The sequence below is a fragment of the Fusarium oxysporum genome, chromosome XII (assembly GCF_013085055.1).
Source record: "Fusarium oxysporum Fo47 chromosome XII, complete sequence".
Taxonomy (NCBI): domain Eukaryota; kingdom Fungi; phylum Ascomycota; class Sordariomycetes; order Hypocreales; family Nectriaceae; genus Fusarium; species Fusarium oxysporum.
Genome location: NC_072851.1, coordinates 167,093 through 183,679, shown reverse-complemented (window position 1 = coordinate 183,679; position 16,587 = coordinate 167,093). Strand labels below are relative to the sequence as shown.

The window sequence follows — 16,587 nt, the reverse complement described above, 5'->3', positions numbered from 1 at the left end:
TCCATTATTATATAGAATGGTCTTTAGCAGAGTATTCATAGAGGAATTTATGTGTCTCCCGCCAAAGATTTCATCAGCTCCTTTGTTTCTTCTCGTATCTGCTTTACAATGTCGGCAGCCCTCTCCTTTTTCTTGAGCATCCCAACCCCTGTTCCTGCCCATATCGTATATGAATCCCTTACCACAGATCCCTCGCCTCCATTTTGAGTGCTAAGCGCCAACCGAGCTTCCTGGATACTCATGCCCTCTTCCTCCACGTTATCATACATGGAATTTCGTAAACATCTGCCATCATACATATCCGGCCAGAAATTGTGTCCCCAAATATCGTCAAAAACTCGTGATCGGACAGTAGTCTCACCTCCGTCACGGGCAGCAAGACATTCATCCGCTACTTGATCCTCCACCTCGATCTCATGACTCGCCAAGAAGCGCGTGCCCATGACAACACCTGAAGCGCCTAAGGCGATGGCTGCCGCCACGCTCCGCTTATCCATGACACCGCCGGCAGCGATTACGGGAATGTTGGATAGTCCTTTCTCGTGCAGTGCGTCTAAGGCTTCAGGTATTAGGGTGATTATGCTTGCTCCGTGTTTATGACCATGACCACCGGCATCACTGCCCTGTAGTACGAGAGCGTCCGGTGCAGAACAACTCGCTGCCTGGAGAGCTGCCTTGACGCTTCCGACTTGGATCCATATTTTGGTCTCAGGCGACGCGGCGCGGATGTTGTCAGCCCATAACTTGAACTCGATGTCTGTCCCGAAGGATAGCCAGACCATTGCTGGCTTATACTTGGCAAACGTCTGTGTCCAAGGACTGGCGGGTCCACCAAAAGCGATGATACCAACGCCGATAGGAAGCACCTTGGATGTCTCGTCGAATATCGAAGTCCCATGCAGCTTCTGTTTCGCCTGTTCTAGCTCCCTCTGCAGGATTCCGGGGCTGCCTGTAAAGCCGATCTGGCCAAGGCCTCCAGCCTTCGATACGGCCACGGCCAATTCGTTTGTTGCGAAGCCGCTCATAGGTGCGCTTGAGATGAGTGGATGCTCAGCCCATGGGAGAGATTCCAGCAACCTGGTGCGACGTTCCTTGGAGGAGCTCATGGTATAAAATGGATGTAATGTTACTTGGGTATTCTGAGTAAGGACGTCTGTTTTAAATATCTCTCTTAGGCTAGTCCATCTGGTGTGGCGAATGAACAAAAGCATGACCATTTTAATCAGCGAGAGTTCGGGTGTATTATCAATTCGACCGATGTGGTTTAAGCCTCTGTGATTGGTAATGATATTAAACCGGCACTTTTGGAGCGCGGAGAGATGGCGGAGACTTTCTCCAGTCGTTTCCATGTTCAAAGCGGCAGCATCCATGAGAGGTGGGCCTTGGTACCAAGCCATATCTGGCCTACTGTGCGAGAAGTCCGTGTACCTAGCCCAACTTGGGTGAGATCCGCTGCGCTGAAGAGCATTACTTCGAGTAAGCTTGGCATGGCCCACGAGCAAAAGCTAGACATGCTTCTGAGTTCTGAGGAATCTACAGCGGCGAACTTTCTCATGTAATGCTCCGGCCGAACTGGTACGATTCGGAAGTATCCGGGCTAGATATTATTGTGGAATCCTGAACAGTCGGTTTAAAAGAGCGCATCTAAAGGTTATACAATGATGACTGGCTACCCCCAATCCATCCCAAGTGTCAAACATTGGAGACAAGCGCCTCTGCCAAAGTAAGGTTACATCTCCTGTGGTTGACAGGAGCTAACATTGTGTCAGATGCCTTTTGAATTTGAGGTTCCCGAGAAACAGTCGGTCAGTGAGCCGTACTTTGACACGGGTGACTACCATATGCCCATCACGGCCAAGAGCACGGAAGCTCAAGGATGGTTCAACCGCGGCCTAGTCTGGACTTACTCATTCAACCACGAAGAAGCTTGCCGATGCTTCATGCAATGCATCGCCCACGATGCCGATTGCGCCATGGCCTATTGGGGATTCGCTTACGCTGCGGGAGCCAACTATAATAAGACCTGGGCAATGTTTGACCGAGATGATCTTGCAAAAGCTTTTCCAAAGTGTCACAAGGTTGCTCAAATTGCTTTAAGCAAGACGGGCCATGTTTCGCCGCTGGAGAAGGCCCTGGTTGAAGCCTTGCAGAAACGGTATCCTTCTAGTGACATTCCCGACGATTTCGACTCGGTCAACAAGGCGTACGCTGATGTCATGCGAGATGTGCACGAAAAGTACAAAGATCATCTTGATGTAGTTGCTTTATTTGCCGACGCTCTTATGAACTGGAAGCCACGAAAGATGTTTGATGTTAAGACTGGCAAGCCTATTGCCTCGTCGCCGGTTTTTGAGGTGCGTGCCATCTTGGAGAGGGGCATGGCTATGCCAGGTGGACTGCGACATACCGGCGTTCCTCACCTTTATATCCACCTTATGGAGAGGTCGGATGAACCCGAGGCTGCCTTGCCAGCTTGCGACATCATCCGCGACTTGGTCCCTGATGCGGGTCACATGTCTCATATGCCAACGCATATTGATGTCCTTGTCGGCGAATATCGCCGCTCTATGACATACAACCACAAGGCCACTCTGGCCGATGACCGGTACTTCGCTAAGCATGGAGGTGTCAATTTCTACAGCTTCTATCGACTCCACGACTATCACTCTCTCACCTATGCTTGCATGTTAGCAGGGCAAAAGGAGAAGGCTTTGGAGGCATGCGACCGGATGGAAGCAACAATCACCGAGGAGATGCTCACTGTAGAATCACCTCCTATGGCTGACTGGCTTGAGTTCTTCCTTGCTGTTCGCGTCCATGTTTATATCAGATTTGGCATGTGGGAAGAGATCCTCGGGCTGGATATTCCAGAGGATAAGGAACTCTACTGCGTCACTACAGTCATGGCGTATTACGGAAAGGGTATCGCTTTTGCCTCACTGAATAAACTCGAGAAAGCTGACGCTCAGCGTCGTCTTTTCCGTGAAGCCGCTAAGCGCGTCCCAGTCTCGCGTCTCGACTACCCTAATCGTATAGTCGATGTATTAAAGGTAGCCACTGCTATGTTGGACGGGGAGATTGAGTACCGACGTCAGAACTATGACGTTGCTTTCGAGGCACTGAGACAGGCTATCAAGGCCGAAGACGCGTTGATATATACAGAGCCTTGGGGGTGGATGCTCCCTGCCAGACACCCATATGGAGCGCTGTCTCTCGAGCAAGGCATGGTTGAACAGGCGGCGAATGCTTACGCTGAGGATCTTGGTCTGCGTGAAGGCCTGACTCGGGGGCACCAGCACCCGAGAAACGTCTGGGCTTTGTATGGTTATCACGAGTGCCTTGTGCGTCTTGGGAGAGATGCGGAGGCTGTTATTATCAAAAGATTGCTTCAATTGGCCCAGGCCGAGGCAGACGTTCCTGTTGGTTCATCTTGCCTTTGTAGACTTGGTAACCCAAGTGGTTGCACGGAGGATTCGAATGATTGTAAAAGGATCAACACTTAGTTTGCACAGTATTAAGAGACTTCACGGTAAATATAAACACTAAGTATGCCAGAACTATTATTTTGAAAGCTATAATAGTTTCATATAGTTTTAACCCAAGTGTTATTTTTTGGTGAAATTTGCGAGGCATTAGGATTAGGCAGCAACAATACCCCGCTTTAATACTTCTCGACCAAAATGCCAATTGTGATCCTTCAATGTTAGTAAGAACTCTTACGCACGTCATCTATATTCTGTATCGCCGCCATATGTCCTCTCGCCCTCCTACTCCGCCTAGCAAGGCCCCTTGGGAAGACGAGGACTTCCGATTTATGAGGAACGGTACTGCTTGTGAATGGAGTGAAGCATATCATCCAGGCGGCTATCACCCCGTTCATCTCGGTGATGTGATAGAAGAACGCTACCATATCATGCGCAAGGTAGGATGGGGTCAATACTCCACGGTCTGGCTTGCAGTTGACATGAAGTACGTCGATGTTCTAAGAACCTTATAGTTTACTGACACCGTTGATTAGGTTGACCCGCTATGTATCTCTGAAGATCACTCTTGCAACACAGCCTCAGACTACGAGCAGAGACGTGTCTCTTTATAAATCTCACCTCCGAAATAGCTGTCCAGGCCTTGTGACTCTCTATGACATAATCAAGATCACTGGTCTAAATGGAGCGCACGACGGCCTCGTCTTTGAGACCATGGGCCCAGATTTGACAGCCCTTCTGAGATTCAGACCGGAATTCCAGATTGGCAAGCCATGGGAGAGAAGATTCACCAAGTACTTTGCTAGGAGGGCGCTCCTCAATACGGTACAGGCACTTCACAGTCTCCATGAACGTGGTATCATCCACTGCGACCTGCATTGTGGTAACATCCTCGCTTGCATAGAGCCAATTGAAGCCACCCGAAACACGGAGCTAAGATTGAAGCAATCTGAAAGCGATGCGCGGCCGCTCAAACGGAAAGATGGGAAGAAGGACCTTTGGGCCCCGTCATAACTACTTGAGCCTCGGCCTTTGAGTCACTACTTCTCATATGGCCTCGACCCGCTTGTAAAACTTGCTGACTTGGGCGGTGGTAAGTTCTATATCATCTGGCGGCACAGATTCAGTCTACTGAATTTTACAACATCTACGGAACAAAGCCCTCTGGAGGGACAAGACTACGATGAGACTTCCAACGACGAACATCTCATCCAGCTCTGGGAGGTCATTGGGCCACTGCCAAAGCCTTTGCTCGAGAAGTGGCGCCGAGCAGACCAGTATCTCGATTCCAGTGGAAATAGACTGGAGATCAAATCCCAAGAGGATGGCCACATAAGTGGTGGTGACGACAAGGACTTGGGCGATGGGATGGACGAAGAAAATGATGGTCCTCCGCTCGCAGATCCTGGTCAGTTTCTTTCTCTCGAGGACCTGATTATGGCAGAAGGTCCAGGTGATATCGATGAGGCAGAGTCCCAGGAGCTATTGGGGCTGTTGCGGTGGGTATTCCAGTATGATCCGGCTCATCGGCCTTCAGCCACTGATCTCATTAATCACCCTTGGCTTCGATCAACTTCATGAAGGTTCACATATAAAACATATTACAGTCAAACCCAATTTTCAATTATCTTTACTACTGAAAGCCTATTGTCTCTATAGCTTATTACTCTTTATCAAAAGTTCCTCCAAGAATACCTGGCGTGCTCACGAACGAGGTACCGTTATACTTGCCCATCTCATCCCGTCCAAGCAAGAAACTCTCAGGCGGTCCGAGATAAGACTGTCTTACACCACCAAGATCAACCACAATCTTCTGAATCAAGATATTCGGTAGAAGAGCCCAGACCCTAAGCTTGTAGGCTCCCTCCTTGGGAACGTTGAAAGACGAAGTGGTGTAGTTTCCGTACAAGCCCCAAACAGCGTTGCCAACGGCGTAGCCCCAGCCATCTGGCATGTTAGTGCCCTTGTTAGGACCAATGGGTGTGACGATCGTTGGGTCGGGCTGCTTCTTATCCGCTGGGAAGAGGGTGATACCGTACTGAAGAGGGTTGCGGTCGCCGAGGTAGTTGGCGCCCGGGGACATGAAGACTGTCACGTTGACGGCTGAGTTGTTGCTGAAGAGGTACATGTCGTACTCCAGAGCAGGACCTTCGCCGACCTTGAGCTTCTCGGTGTTGAGAGGGTACAAGCCCATACCAGCTAGAGTACGACCGTAGTTCTTGATGGTGTGATACTCGAGAGAAGAGTTATCAGAGTCACCCTCGTGGATCTTCTGATAGTGCGATGCCTCGATAGAAACATGTCCATCAGACTCAACGAATCCTTCCTCAAAGCTATCGGGAACCTCTCGGTTGATGACCGTCACAACGAGCTTTGGCTCTTCACCAGCATACTTCTCAAACCCACGGCAGTCGCTAGTGATGTTGATCATGACTTCTGTCGTGTTAGGTGCCTGGGGAGCATTATCCCAGTCAACTGTGATGTAAACACGGCTATCGGTACCGTTATCACCACCAACTGTACCGTTGTACTGTGACAGCTGGATAAAGTCCTCCCATGGTGCTGCGCGCCAGTTGCAGCCCTTGTTTCCACGGTGGAAGACATCAAAGTATCGGGACTGGGCTCCGTGGGGCTCCAGAGGAGGAAGTTCGAGGCTGCTGGACGACAAGGAGTGCCAACGGCTGTCGCCCTGGATAGTGGCGTTTGAACCCTCGACACCAACGCCATATTGGCCGCCGAGTGATGGCCAGACGTCTTGGACGAATCGGAGGTCGGGAAGGGTGTTTCTCATGGGCTGTTGCCAGTATCCATCGTAGCCCAGGTGAGTTTCTAAATATATCAGTGGTGTTCAGATCAAAAGAAAGTGAGGAACTTACGATCGAGCATGTGTGCCCACTTGCCATCGAGCAACTCATTCCATCGCTGCGTCAGATTCGAGTCCTTGTACATCAAATCCACAGACTTCCAGATAACATCATTAGCAGAGTTACGCTTCTGTCCCGCGTACAACTGGTTCCTGGCGCCGTAGATCTGGATCTTGTTGACAATCTCACCGCCAAGAACAGGGTGGAGCAGCATCTCGAAGAAAGCGGGCTGGTACTCGGAGTCAAGTTTGTCATACACAGCTTGGGTATCCTCCTTCAAAGTAGCCCACTGCTCAAGAATGGCCTCGGCTTCGTGGTAGTTGATGACGGAGTAGACTTGGGGCTCGAGCAACTCAAACTTGCGGCGAGCAGCGTACATCCCATAGCGCGTCATAATGTCCGTGATGGCCTCGACATGTTCACTGCCAAACTCGCGCTCGACCCAAGCCTCAACCCACTTGGTTGTACCCTCCTTCTCCCACTTCTCAGTATCGTAGGCAAGATCCATGAAGTGGCTGATGGGGATCTCCTTTGGCTTGAGATCACCAACGTTGACGATCCAAATGCGACGGGCGTTTCGGTGGTAAGCTAGAGTCATCTGCTCGGTTGTCTTCTCAAGTTGAATTGTGTTGATCCACTTGTAGTTTCTGGGGTCACCGACGTAGTCGAAGTGATAGTAGACACCAGCACCACCAGAGCGGTCTGTCTCGTTAGCGAGAGGGAGACGACGAATGTTACCCCAGTTGTCGTCAGCCCAGAGAAGGGTGATGTCCTCGGGGACGACAAGGCCGCGCTCTTGGTAGGACTGAACCTCTTTGTAGAGACACCACAGAGATGGAACGTCAGTCAAGTTCTTAACCTTGAGACCTTCCTTGAGGATCTCTCGCTGGTTGTCAACAAGAGTCTCGAGCATTTCGACTATACCGTCAATGCCGAGATCACCTTCAATAGCTGTATCGCCAGTTCCTCGCATGGCCATAGTCCAGAGACTGTTTCGGGCATATGGCTTGGCTCGCGAAACACCATAGCGGAAGTACTCATCGATGGTCTCGTTGTTGGTCTTGTACTGCCACTCACCCTCGTAGAAAGTTCGGAACTCGTTCTGTGCTCGCATCATGGGCTCAGTGTGAGATCCACCGAGAACAATCTCGTAAGCATCAAGAAGTGGCTGGTTGAGAGGGTCATCAATGTAGACCATGCTGCCCCAGACAGTGGGCCAGAGGTAGTTGGCTCGAAGACGGAGCAGCAGTTCCGAGACGAGGGCGTAAAACTCGTGGTTGTAGGGGGCCTTGTTGTTCCAGGTTGGATCCCAGCGTGAACTGTTCAGGTTAGTATTGGCTCCCATAGAGAAGCATATTTCTCTTACCCGACCCAACTGGAAAGACCAGGCTGCTCATCGTTGAGGAAGATACCTCGGTACTTGACTGAAGGAGACTTCTGAACCTTAGGCTTGGCGAGCACAAAGATCTCATCTCGTTTACGGATCGGCACATCTGCCCACCAGTACCAAGGACTCACACCAATCTGCTCGCTGATGTCGTAAATACCGTAGATCGTGCCTCTGGGGTCACTTCCAGCAATGACCAGGGCTTGGTCAGTGCCCTTAATGGGATCTTTAACAAGCTGGCTGACGAAAGATTCCCATTTGCCTTTGATCTTGCTAACATCAAGGGAGCCATCTTTGATGAGCTTGTCAATGAGCTCAGAGTGGCCGATTGTACCAACAATGATCTTGGTGTTGCTAGCGTTGGGTTCTGAGTAGTTTGGTCCAGAGAAGTGCTGTTCATCAAGAGTGCGGTACTAGATTCTTAGCGGAAGTCTCTGGAGGTTAGAAAGTACTTACATGTGTGTTGTTCTTGACATCCACGGGCTTAAATTTATACTTGGCTGGGGATGATTCCTTCTTGCCGTTGCTCAGAGTGAAGTTGGTGCCAGTAACACGGCCAAAGTCGACGGCGAGATCACCAGCAGCGCGAATGACGCCCCAGTACTCATCCTTGGAGACACGAATCTGACCAGACCCAGCATCTCCACCAACGAGTTGAAAAGCGTCATCTGACTTGTTGAAGGCGACAATGGACTGTTGGCCGAGACCTACTACCGCCGGCAGCAGGCCCAGCAACGATAGGTACACATGCGAGACCTTCATAGCTAACGAACCCTTCAAGCCAATGAAGCTGACACCTCAGAGCTCTGAGCTAAATAATTTGCATCTTATACACATGAACCGGGTAAATTCAGAGATCAACATTCGAGAAATTTAAGTTTAGGCACTATCGTGGTTCATGTAAGTGGGACATTTTGGTCGACGAGATGGGGTATGATCATCGTAGTGTCGCATTGTGCCCCGCCAAACCAGGTTCATTAGCCATGAGGCCGGCTGTAGTCGAGGCCACTCCGGGGTATTGGCCAATAGGGATTGGGAATACAATTTACCCACGAAGATCAGGCCAGGCCCCGGTTGACAACAACAGAACCTTGTGCCGAGTGCTAAATAGGTTAAGGTAATAACCCCGCTGCTGGGCGGGAGGTTGTTATTTGTGGAATTACAATGATTGCACAAGTGAAGGTGATGTCGTGGGCATGAATGGAGATCGCATGTTGGTAGATCATGCTTATGTTTGAGTTTTCTGGCAATCGGGATGAAATTAAGTTGCCAGCCACGTTTCACTTAAGGCTGAAGTTAGAGTACCGTATGCCACGCCTCTTCACAGCTGTCTCCATGAACGAATGACTCAGAAACAGCGACTCAGAATCTTAACAACTTCTAAAGCTCCCAGGCTCTCAGCTTGAATAATTCGGATACAGTAGTCTGATTAGCGGTTCAAATAATAACAATTTCCTCGTACATATCTCTCTTCTCCTTCGATCCGCGCAAGAGATCCATTTTCATGCAACTCATATGCCACTGTGATTCCGAAATGTACTGCTCCACGACCTTCCACGACTTAGACTCCTGTCTCCAATATTGGGTGAAAGGCTTGCCGCAAATGGATAGCTGATCGCGGGCAAATAGTTCTTCCAAACCTGTGCATCCAGATTTCGTTGGCTGAGGAGTGTTCTCAGCGTCGTCGAATAGAAAAGCAAACACTCTCTCTGGAAGCCTTCGTCGCCAAATTTCGGAATAAATAAGTTCAGATAACATCTGTTCCGCATAAAATGTCTGAGACTTCAGATGAGGAGGCTCTGGTCTGTTCCTCATAATAAACAATCCATCACATTCTATGATTGACAGGCAGTAGTCCCCTTCATATTCGTCGCCCCTTTCTTGTTCAATCAACAACCTCGGTCGCTGATCATACGCTTGCGATGGTATTTCCTGCGCTGGCACCTTAAACGATTGTTGTGTGAGCCAATTAAGGAACCTGGCCCATTGCTCTTCAATCTTGTCATGTGTGAGAGGGACATTTCCAACAAGCTGACAAGCCTTGCCGATGCTACGGTCAAATCTCCAGAACAAGGAGCGTGCAAACCCGGCACCGAGATTATCGAGACTGTAACCACGAAGCCTTTTGATAAGCCGCAAGTGTGAACGAAAGACAAATAACCAAAGCAGTTCGAACTGCTCACGATATACAAGTTCAAAAAACTTGTCAAGGGATGCTTCACTGTGGGACGAGGAGGATAGTGCTGCCATCTGGTGATTAAAGTTATCATCCAGCAAACTGTGAGCTTCATCAAGTTGGCATTGTGTAACAAACCCGCTTTCCCAAATCAACGGAGCATCCATTTTCGATCCATATTTTAGCATATCATAGCTTGGTGAAGTTGGCCTGGACAACCAACGCAGAAGAATGGCCCACTCCTCTTCTGTGAAATCGAGGCGATAAGAGGCCGTTAGATTGCGGGATACCACGATCTTCTCATCAGCTGGCACTTCTTGCGGGAAGTGCTCCTTTGCTACTCTCTGTAGATCTCGTAGACCGTTCTCAAGTTCCAGGCCAAGCGAAAGCGAAATATGGCTCTTCTTATCCGTGATTAAATGTATAGGGGGTAATGGGATATTCCTGGAAGCGCAGGCCGCGAGCAACCGGTATTTAGTATAAAGGTCGGTTGTCTCATATTGAGTACTGCCTTTCCATATTGTAAACCAGTAGAAAGACACTGGAAGCCACATCGACTGTCCCAGTGGCGGTTGGGTGGACGCTGCTTGCAATGGCTCTAGGCTTCTATAGCCTGGAAGCAATTTCTTGGTTAGTTCTCTGCATTTTTTATAATCCACAGCTAATAGCTCGTCTGCTTGCTTCCATCTCCTATAATTCTTCATCCATTGGCGTTGGAAGAATTCCCTCACTCGACTTTTGTCTTTGCTGTAATACTCCATGGCATGTCGCTCTTCCAGAACTAGATCACGCGATCTTTTCAGGAAATGGGCTTTTCTGACAATCCTCTGAAGAGTCGTTCGAGTTTCCAGCTTCCTCTGCCTTCGGAGAGCCCCCCAGCAGATCTGTGCTTTTCTCAAGGGGGCAAGCTCAGACCAAAACCGTTGTTCACCGAGCGATAAAAGCCACGCCCATTCCTGGAGATATCTGATGTCATCGAGTTCTACTGACTGATGTTGACTGTCAGATAGGCACGAGTATCCGCAAAGCCCTATAAGAATATAGACATTGGGGTCGGCTTTCTTCCGCAGGATTAGACAGAATCCGTACTTGGAAAGATAAAAGATACTATCAGTCGGTTCGCATTTGGATAGAACATCAGGGGCTATTGAAACCTGAATGCATCCGGCGTTTATCGTAAGAATCCCATTAGTGGTCGACCGGAACCCACAGGAGAGGTATGGGGCCAATATGTCGATCTCAGCGGCAAGAACACTTAAAGAGCCAGTTTGGCGATGAATTCGAAACCTCCCAGCACGCCTTGGCCGCGCCTTCATGGGTAAGGAAAGATTGCTTTTCCATTGCCCTTGACACGGCCATTGACTCTTTTCGCTCCAATCGGGAACCCATGAAGGGAGGCCAAGCATCGAGCAGCCATGGGTCGCCATATCAAGTAATAGCGCTACCACTTCCCAACTTTTGTCCGTTACAAGCATGGAAGCCAGTCCCGTGTACACAACTTGAGGCGATAACGTGTAATCCGGCTCCAGAGGCCTCTTCCACAGCCCAAGTAAGGCGAAGATCTTGTCCCTTGGATCTGAAGCATTGCAGTCCCGCGTATCCCCGAGCAGGGTCAAGAACTCATGAGCATCATCGATCTGCCGGGCAGATCCGAAGTTCCGCATCCATCTCTTACTATACAAGCGCTGCAGGTTCCCGTGGAAAAAGTCCCAGTGCATGGCTTTGCGGTCATACAAAACCAGCGCCTGTTTCGCAGACGCAATCTCTTGTACCACCCATATACGCGAGAAATATGGGTTGCCACTGAGAATCTCGGGGTCATCCGTGATTTCCGAGCCGCTCCCAGTATCGCCTATCCCCAGGTATATCAGAACGCGGCTGGCGGTTGAGTATATATATCTCATCATGCCGACTTGGTGAGTCCTTTCAGAAATGTTTGACTGGTTGATACAGATTGCGTCAACCCACAGGCGTCTATCTCGGTCATTAAGTCGACAGTTTTGCAAGGCATCAAAGCAGTTCTCAGTAATTGGAAGTATGTCCCAACGATTTCCGATGAATATGGCGTGGTCCTTTTCCCGTTTGCCATTTCCTTTGGCCCAGGTATATGAAACTGCTTCATATGACGTAGGATTTTCCATTCCATCTGACGATATCATTTCTGGCTCTTCTGGCTCTGCGTCTTGGTTCTGAAGGCTGATAGTTTCAAATTCTCCGTGCAAGCAATCCCCAAAGTGTCCTTTGTACAATCGCAAAAGACGTATCTTTGTACCATCAAGGGACTCATATGAGGTCTTGCTTACTTGCGAAGATGGAGTCTGGGCTGTCTTGATGATGGAAGAGCAAGGCCTCTGCTTGTCTGGTTCCTGTTTGCACCATTCTTGGTCAACCAGTGAAACCAGAGCCTTGTGCAACGAGCCATCAGGATCATTGCGGTAAGCGTAATCCTGATATTTAATCGATGGTGGCCAGTTCAACTGCATAGCAGACCGCTTGCACGCTGATGGAATCTGAAGTTCATCGTTGTGTTTGTTGTCCGCTCGATCAGAAGGGCAAATTTCTCCGCAGTTCATACATGCCGGAACATCAAGTCCTGGAAAGATGGCAACGTCGGGCTTTGTGCATTGTGTTGTGTGCCAGTTATCCATATTAGATTTGCACCCTGGCGTCGTAAAGCGACACTGTTGGAGAGCGTGGTGATGGTCAGAGTGAATTGCGCCTACGTATAATTTTGTTGTTAGATGAAGAAATGGCCATTGTTGTAGATACGCAAGCTACATGTCCATGAGGAGGGGAATGTGAAATTGGACACAGCCCCAGCTCAGCCAGCTGTGATAAGTCAATTTCGCCCAGTAATTACAGGAAGTAAGCAGCCAATATTGCGCCTCTGATCTACATTCGGCATATCGTGGGCGCATACTATTGGCCAAATGCTTGAAAATCGAAACCACTTAGCCTATTTCAGATGAGGCTGCTCTGCGCCCACAATTGTGATTTAGAGGTAAGAATTTGTCCGAACTGTTTTAAGTTACAATTAGATTCCGGCATATTCTATTGCTTAAGCTTTAGCTAACAAGGTTACTGAAAATGTCATTATAATAAATAGTTATGGGAAATGCGACTATCACAGATACTGTATCCCAGAACCCTTGATCTCTCAATGCCATCAAGCTTAGAAAGACTTGGACTTGTTCCCCAGACTCAATGGCCGTTGCCAATTTTCTCCTTCTGTCTGTTCAGCTTTTAAGAATGGGATAGAGTCAGCCTCGTCAAGAGAGAATTCAGGCTGGATCGTTGCAGAATGGACTCCGTACGTATGTAGAATACGTCTGACTTGCCGCATAACTTCCATAAACCTGTCTCCAGAAGTTTCCCGCGACAACAGCTGGACATGCATCGAGCAGACCAGCTTATTCTCGTTTAGCGCGAAAATATGGACATGATGAGCGGATAAGACACCGTCTAATCTTTCAACAGCCTCTTTGATGATGTTGGTGTCGATGGTCGAGGGTGTAGCCTGGAGGAGGATGGCAGAAGCTGCCAGTATCAGTCGGTAAGCAAAGTACATGCCCAACAGGGCAATGCACATAGCTAGTGTTGGGTCGATGTATTGTATGGACGCCACAGGCACTTTCCATACAAGCAACGCTGCAGGTGTGATGCAGATATCTCTAAAGGTATTTGAGCTATCCCAGAGACGCAGTCTGGCTCCGAAGTGACACGACTTGCGGATCTTCTTTTCAAGCATAACTATATAATAGATACCGCCTCCCAGGTCAATAAACCGCCTTCAGTCCCACAGGTCGGGTTATTAAATATGTCTCAGCTTATTCCTTGTTATTGCCAGCGTAAATCTCAGTTACCACGTGTGGTAAAGGCTCACCAGGCTTGACCCAGTCAGCATTGTGTCTAATAGGACTCATCTCATGAGAATTGACACCTACATTACCATCGATGGCCTCGTCCGCATAGGGGCGCCAAAAGTCCTTCTTGCCCTGGAACAAACGCACAAGCCACCCTGGTAGGATGCCTCCAGGAATACGCCATGTCCAAGGGTCTTTGTCCTTCTTGTTAGTCGCAGTCAGCTTGCCCATAGAAGCTGTCTCCACAGCCCATACAAGAACTTGGATAACGATGTAGCTGCAAATACCAGCAATAAGACCATCGGCAATTGAAAATGTAAAGGGCATAATAGCAATGGTCAAGAATGCTGGGACAGCATCACCCATATATCGCCAATTAATATTGACGACAGCTTGCATCATCATCGAGCCAATTAGGATCAAGACACAGCCTGTAGCCCAAGAAGGTATAGATGCAAAGATGGGTGCAAAGAACAACGAGACAAAGAAGCAAAAGCCAGTCATCATAGCTGTGATTCCTGTTCGCCCTCCTTCACCAATACCAGCTCCACTCTCGATAAAGGCTGTCACAGGTGATGTCCCAAAGACAGCCCCTATAGTGATACTGATGGAATCAACAAGATATGCTGTAGCAGATCCTTCAAAATCCTGAGTTTTCTCATCGATGAGATTAGAAAATCGGGCCATTGAGTAGAGAGTACCTGTGCAGTCAAGAATATCAACGTAGAGGAACGTGATCAGGGCGCGACCGAATTGACCACTATATGCACTGATATCCCACTTTTGCACAGCAAGAATTCTGGTAATAGGATGAAAGTCCACAACCTTTTTGAAAAAGTTGAAAGAGTCATCGCCGACCGGGGTATAAGGGAAGGCTGTGATAGAGGTGCCGCGTGGCCAAGAGCAAATGGACACAAGAATAATGCCGATAAGAATAGCACCCTTAACACGGAACATGGTGAGAACTACCGTCAGGATACCACCGCAGAAGATAGCAAGCCAAAGAGTCGGGTTCTGCATCTTGTGCGAGCCAGGACAGGTTCCATCTTCCAATTTATCTGCAGGAGAACAGCCAGCCAGTTCGACAGGGGTTGAAACAGCACCAGTAATGAGGCCTATGCCTTCACTGTATGTAAGGCCGATAAGTGTCAAGAAGAGACCGATACCAGCACCAGTAGCTAGCTTGATTGAACGTGGGATGGCTCGAGCAAGCCATTGTCGAAGACCGAGGATTGTGAGACCGAAGAAGATAAGACCTTCGACGAAGATGGCCGTCATGGCTACTTCATAAGGGACAGGTCCAGAGCCATGGAAGCCGACAACCTAGGTAGAGCCATATGTTAGAAATTATGCAGGACGTCAAAGCGGAAATACGTACATCGTACGCGAGGTAAGCATTCAAGCCCATTCCGCAGCTGATACCGACGGGCCTGTTGATAAAGTTAGCAGCCAATCATCAAAGCCATCCCCACTACCTATCGAGACTAACATGTTGGCGAGGGCACCAAGGAAGAAGGTGGCTAGGGCAGAAATAGCAGCAGTGGCGGTGACCAGATCACGCTTGACCTCATTCTTGCAAAGAAGATAGTCTGAGTTGGCGGCGCAGATGGGGTCATCGGGAGTCGAGTCACAGACACAAGTGCCTCCACTGTCAGCGACGATGCTGGAATTGACAGCCAGGATATATGCCATTGCGAAGAAAGAGATGATTCCTGCTCGGATCTCAGTTGTAAAACGGGAACCGGGTCGCTCGCGGGGCTAACAGCCTTGGGTCAGTGCGATTCTCTTGCAAATACTTCTTTGGTGGCGTTCGCTCACATGGCCAGATCCCTCCAATTGAAACCAGTGGCCTACGCGACTGTTAGCCACGCCATCGTTAATTCGACCAATCCACCCCATGATGGCAACGCTCTTGAGCGGAAATGATGCTATACAATTGGAGAAAGAAAAACAAAACGTTAAAGGAGAAGAAAACAGTGGCCAGAAGGGAACGTGAATGGAACCTAGAAAGATACTGTCAGCAGGATTTATAAATAAGAGGCAACTGAAGAAAGATACCTAGACAAGAGACAAGGGGCGGATGACCTTCGGCGGATCAAGCCAAACAGGAAGGATGTCAGACCCCCTCTGGTACATTTGAAACCTCTAGAACCTTTCCTAGCAACAGAGTTAAGAGGTTGGCGCGGAGGCAACATGCATTAGTTTAAGTCTTGGAACGGCCGAGCGCGCGGATTGTGGGAACTATTTAGGGAGGTCACGTCGGCTTGGCGTTAATTATCCGCGGGTTGCGATAACGCAAGGCGAAGGGTATCTTATTTGGCTAATAACAACACCAGGTTAAGTTTAGTGGCGGTTTCGACGAGTCTCAGCTCTACCTGGTAGTTGAGGTATGTTAGGTGACTGGGCTTGGTGACTGGCTATAACTCTCAACTCATAACACATACAGCTAAGCTCATTCTTGAGCTTCACTCTAATGTCGTGGCGCAGCATTCCGGTTGGTTCGGTTACGAGGAAGTGTGCAAATCCGGGCCATTGAACCGAAAAAGGCTTATCTGGAAATTTTATCCCACCCTCCATCAAACCCCTGTCTGTCGCAATTACCCTTCACCTTGAAATACTGTACATTTGCTCCTTGTATCCTGGCCGAGAAACAGAAAGCTCGTGTATCAGATATTAACTTAGTATAGATAAGATAAGACTGGGACGAGTTCGCAATTTCATGACATTTACATGCCCCGCAAAACTCATCCTGTCCTTTGCAGACTTTTGCCTTGAAACTCTGCGAACCAGCTTTATCGTTGCTTTTCCCTATGTT

At 49.0% G+C, this 16,587-nt stretch overlaps 6 protein-coding genes across 6 annotated transcripts; 1 reads left to right on the top strand and 5 right to left on the bottom strand.

Moving 5' to 3' along the window:
- Positions 1-47: 47 nt before the first annotated feature.
- Positions 48-1,106, bottom strand: FOBCDRAFT_254335 (uncharacterized protein; the record flags this gene model as incomplete). Its single annotated transcript, XM_054707741.1, has 1 exon — positions 48-1,106. One exon carries the CDS (start codon positions 1,104-1,106, stop codon positions 48-50), a length of 1,059 nt encoding a protein of 352 aa, XP_054563716.1.
- Positions 1,107-1,319: 213 nt separating this feature from the next.
- FOBCDRAFT_254333 (uncharacterized protein) lies at positions 1,320-5,077 on the top strand (the record flags this gene model as incomplete). Its single annotated transcript, XM_059611112.1, has 6 exons — positions 1,320-1,555; positions 1,811-3,483; positions 3,708-3,969; positions 4,019-4,489; positions 4,520-4,575; positions 4,660-5,077. 6 exons carry the CDS (start codon positions 1,320-1,322, stop codon positions 5,061-5,063), a joined length of 3,102 nt encoding a protein of 1,033 aa, XP_059466328.1. The 3' UTR covers positions 5,064-5,077.
- Positions 5,078-5,140: 63 nt separating this feature from the next.
- FOBCDRAFT_265733 (uncharacterized protein) lies at positions 5,141-8,495 on the bottom strand (the record flags this gene model as incomplete). The annotated part of the gene is made up of 4 exons (XM_059611363.1): positions 5,141-6,311; positions 6,359-7,665; positions 7,713-8,125; positions 8,190-8,495. The coding sequence occupies 4 exons, from the start codon at positions 8,493-8,495 to the stop codon at positions 5,146-5,148; spliced, it is 3,192 nt and encodes a 1,063-aa protein (XP_059466327.1). The 3' UTR covers positions 5,141-5,145.
- A 675-nt stretch (positions 8,496-9,170) lies between these two features.
- FOBCDRAFT_149691 (uncharacterized protein) lies at positions 9,171-12,557 on the bottom strand (the record flags this gene model as incomplete). Its single annotated transcript, XM_059608325.1, has 1 exon — positions 9,171-12,557. The coding sequence occupies one exon, from the start codon at positions 12,555-12,557 to the stop codon at positions 9,171-9,173; it is 3,387 nt and encodes a 1,128-aa protein (XP_059468128.1).
- Positions 12,558-13,081: 524 nt separating this feature from the next.
- FOBCDRAFT_286687 (cation efflux family-domain-containing protein) lies at positions 13,082-13,657 on the bottom strand (the record flags this gene model as incomplete). Its single annotated transcript, XM_059611688.1, has 1 exon — positions 13,082-13,657. The coding sequence occupies one exon, from the start codon at positions 13,655-13,657 to the stop codon at positions 13,082-13,084; it is 576 nt and encodes a 191-aa protein (XP_059468127.1).
- FOBCDRAFT_234018 (permease family-domain-containing protein) lies at positions 13,501-15,736 on the bottom strand. Its single transcript, XM_059609950.1, has 5 exons — positions 15,591-15,736; positions 15,262-15,530; positions 15,151-15,202; positions 13,854-15,095; positions 13,501-13,796 (listed from the first exon to the last, which is right to left on the bottom strand). The coding sequence occupies exons 1-5, from the start codon at positions 15,669-15,671 to the stop codon at positions 13,737-13,739; spliced, it is 1,704 nt and encodes a 567-aa protein (XP_059466326.1). The 5' UTR covers positions 15,672-15,736; the 3' UTR covers positions 13,501-13,736.
- Positions 15,737-16,587: the final 851 nt, after the last annotated feature.

Excerpts from the sequence above, each read along its gene's own strand:
- FOBCDRAFT_234018 (XM_059609950.1), bottom strand. The coding sequence starts at position 15,671 with ATGGGGTGGATTGGTCGAATTAACGATGGCGTGGCTAACAGTCGCGTA. Across the intron at positions 15,531-15,590 it reads AATTGGAGGGATCTGGCCAT|CCCCGCGAGCGACCCGGTTC; the intron begins GTGAGCGAACGC and ends CAAGGCTGTTAG. Across the intron at positions 15,203-15,261 it reads CTTGGTGCCCTCGCCAACAT|GCCCGTCGGTATCAGCTGCG; the intron begins GTTAGTCTCGAT and ends CTTTATCAACAG.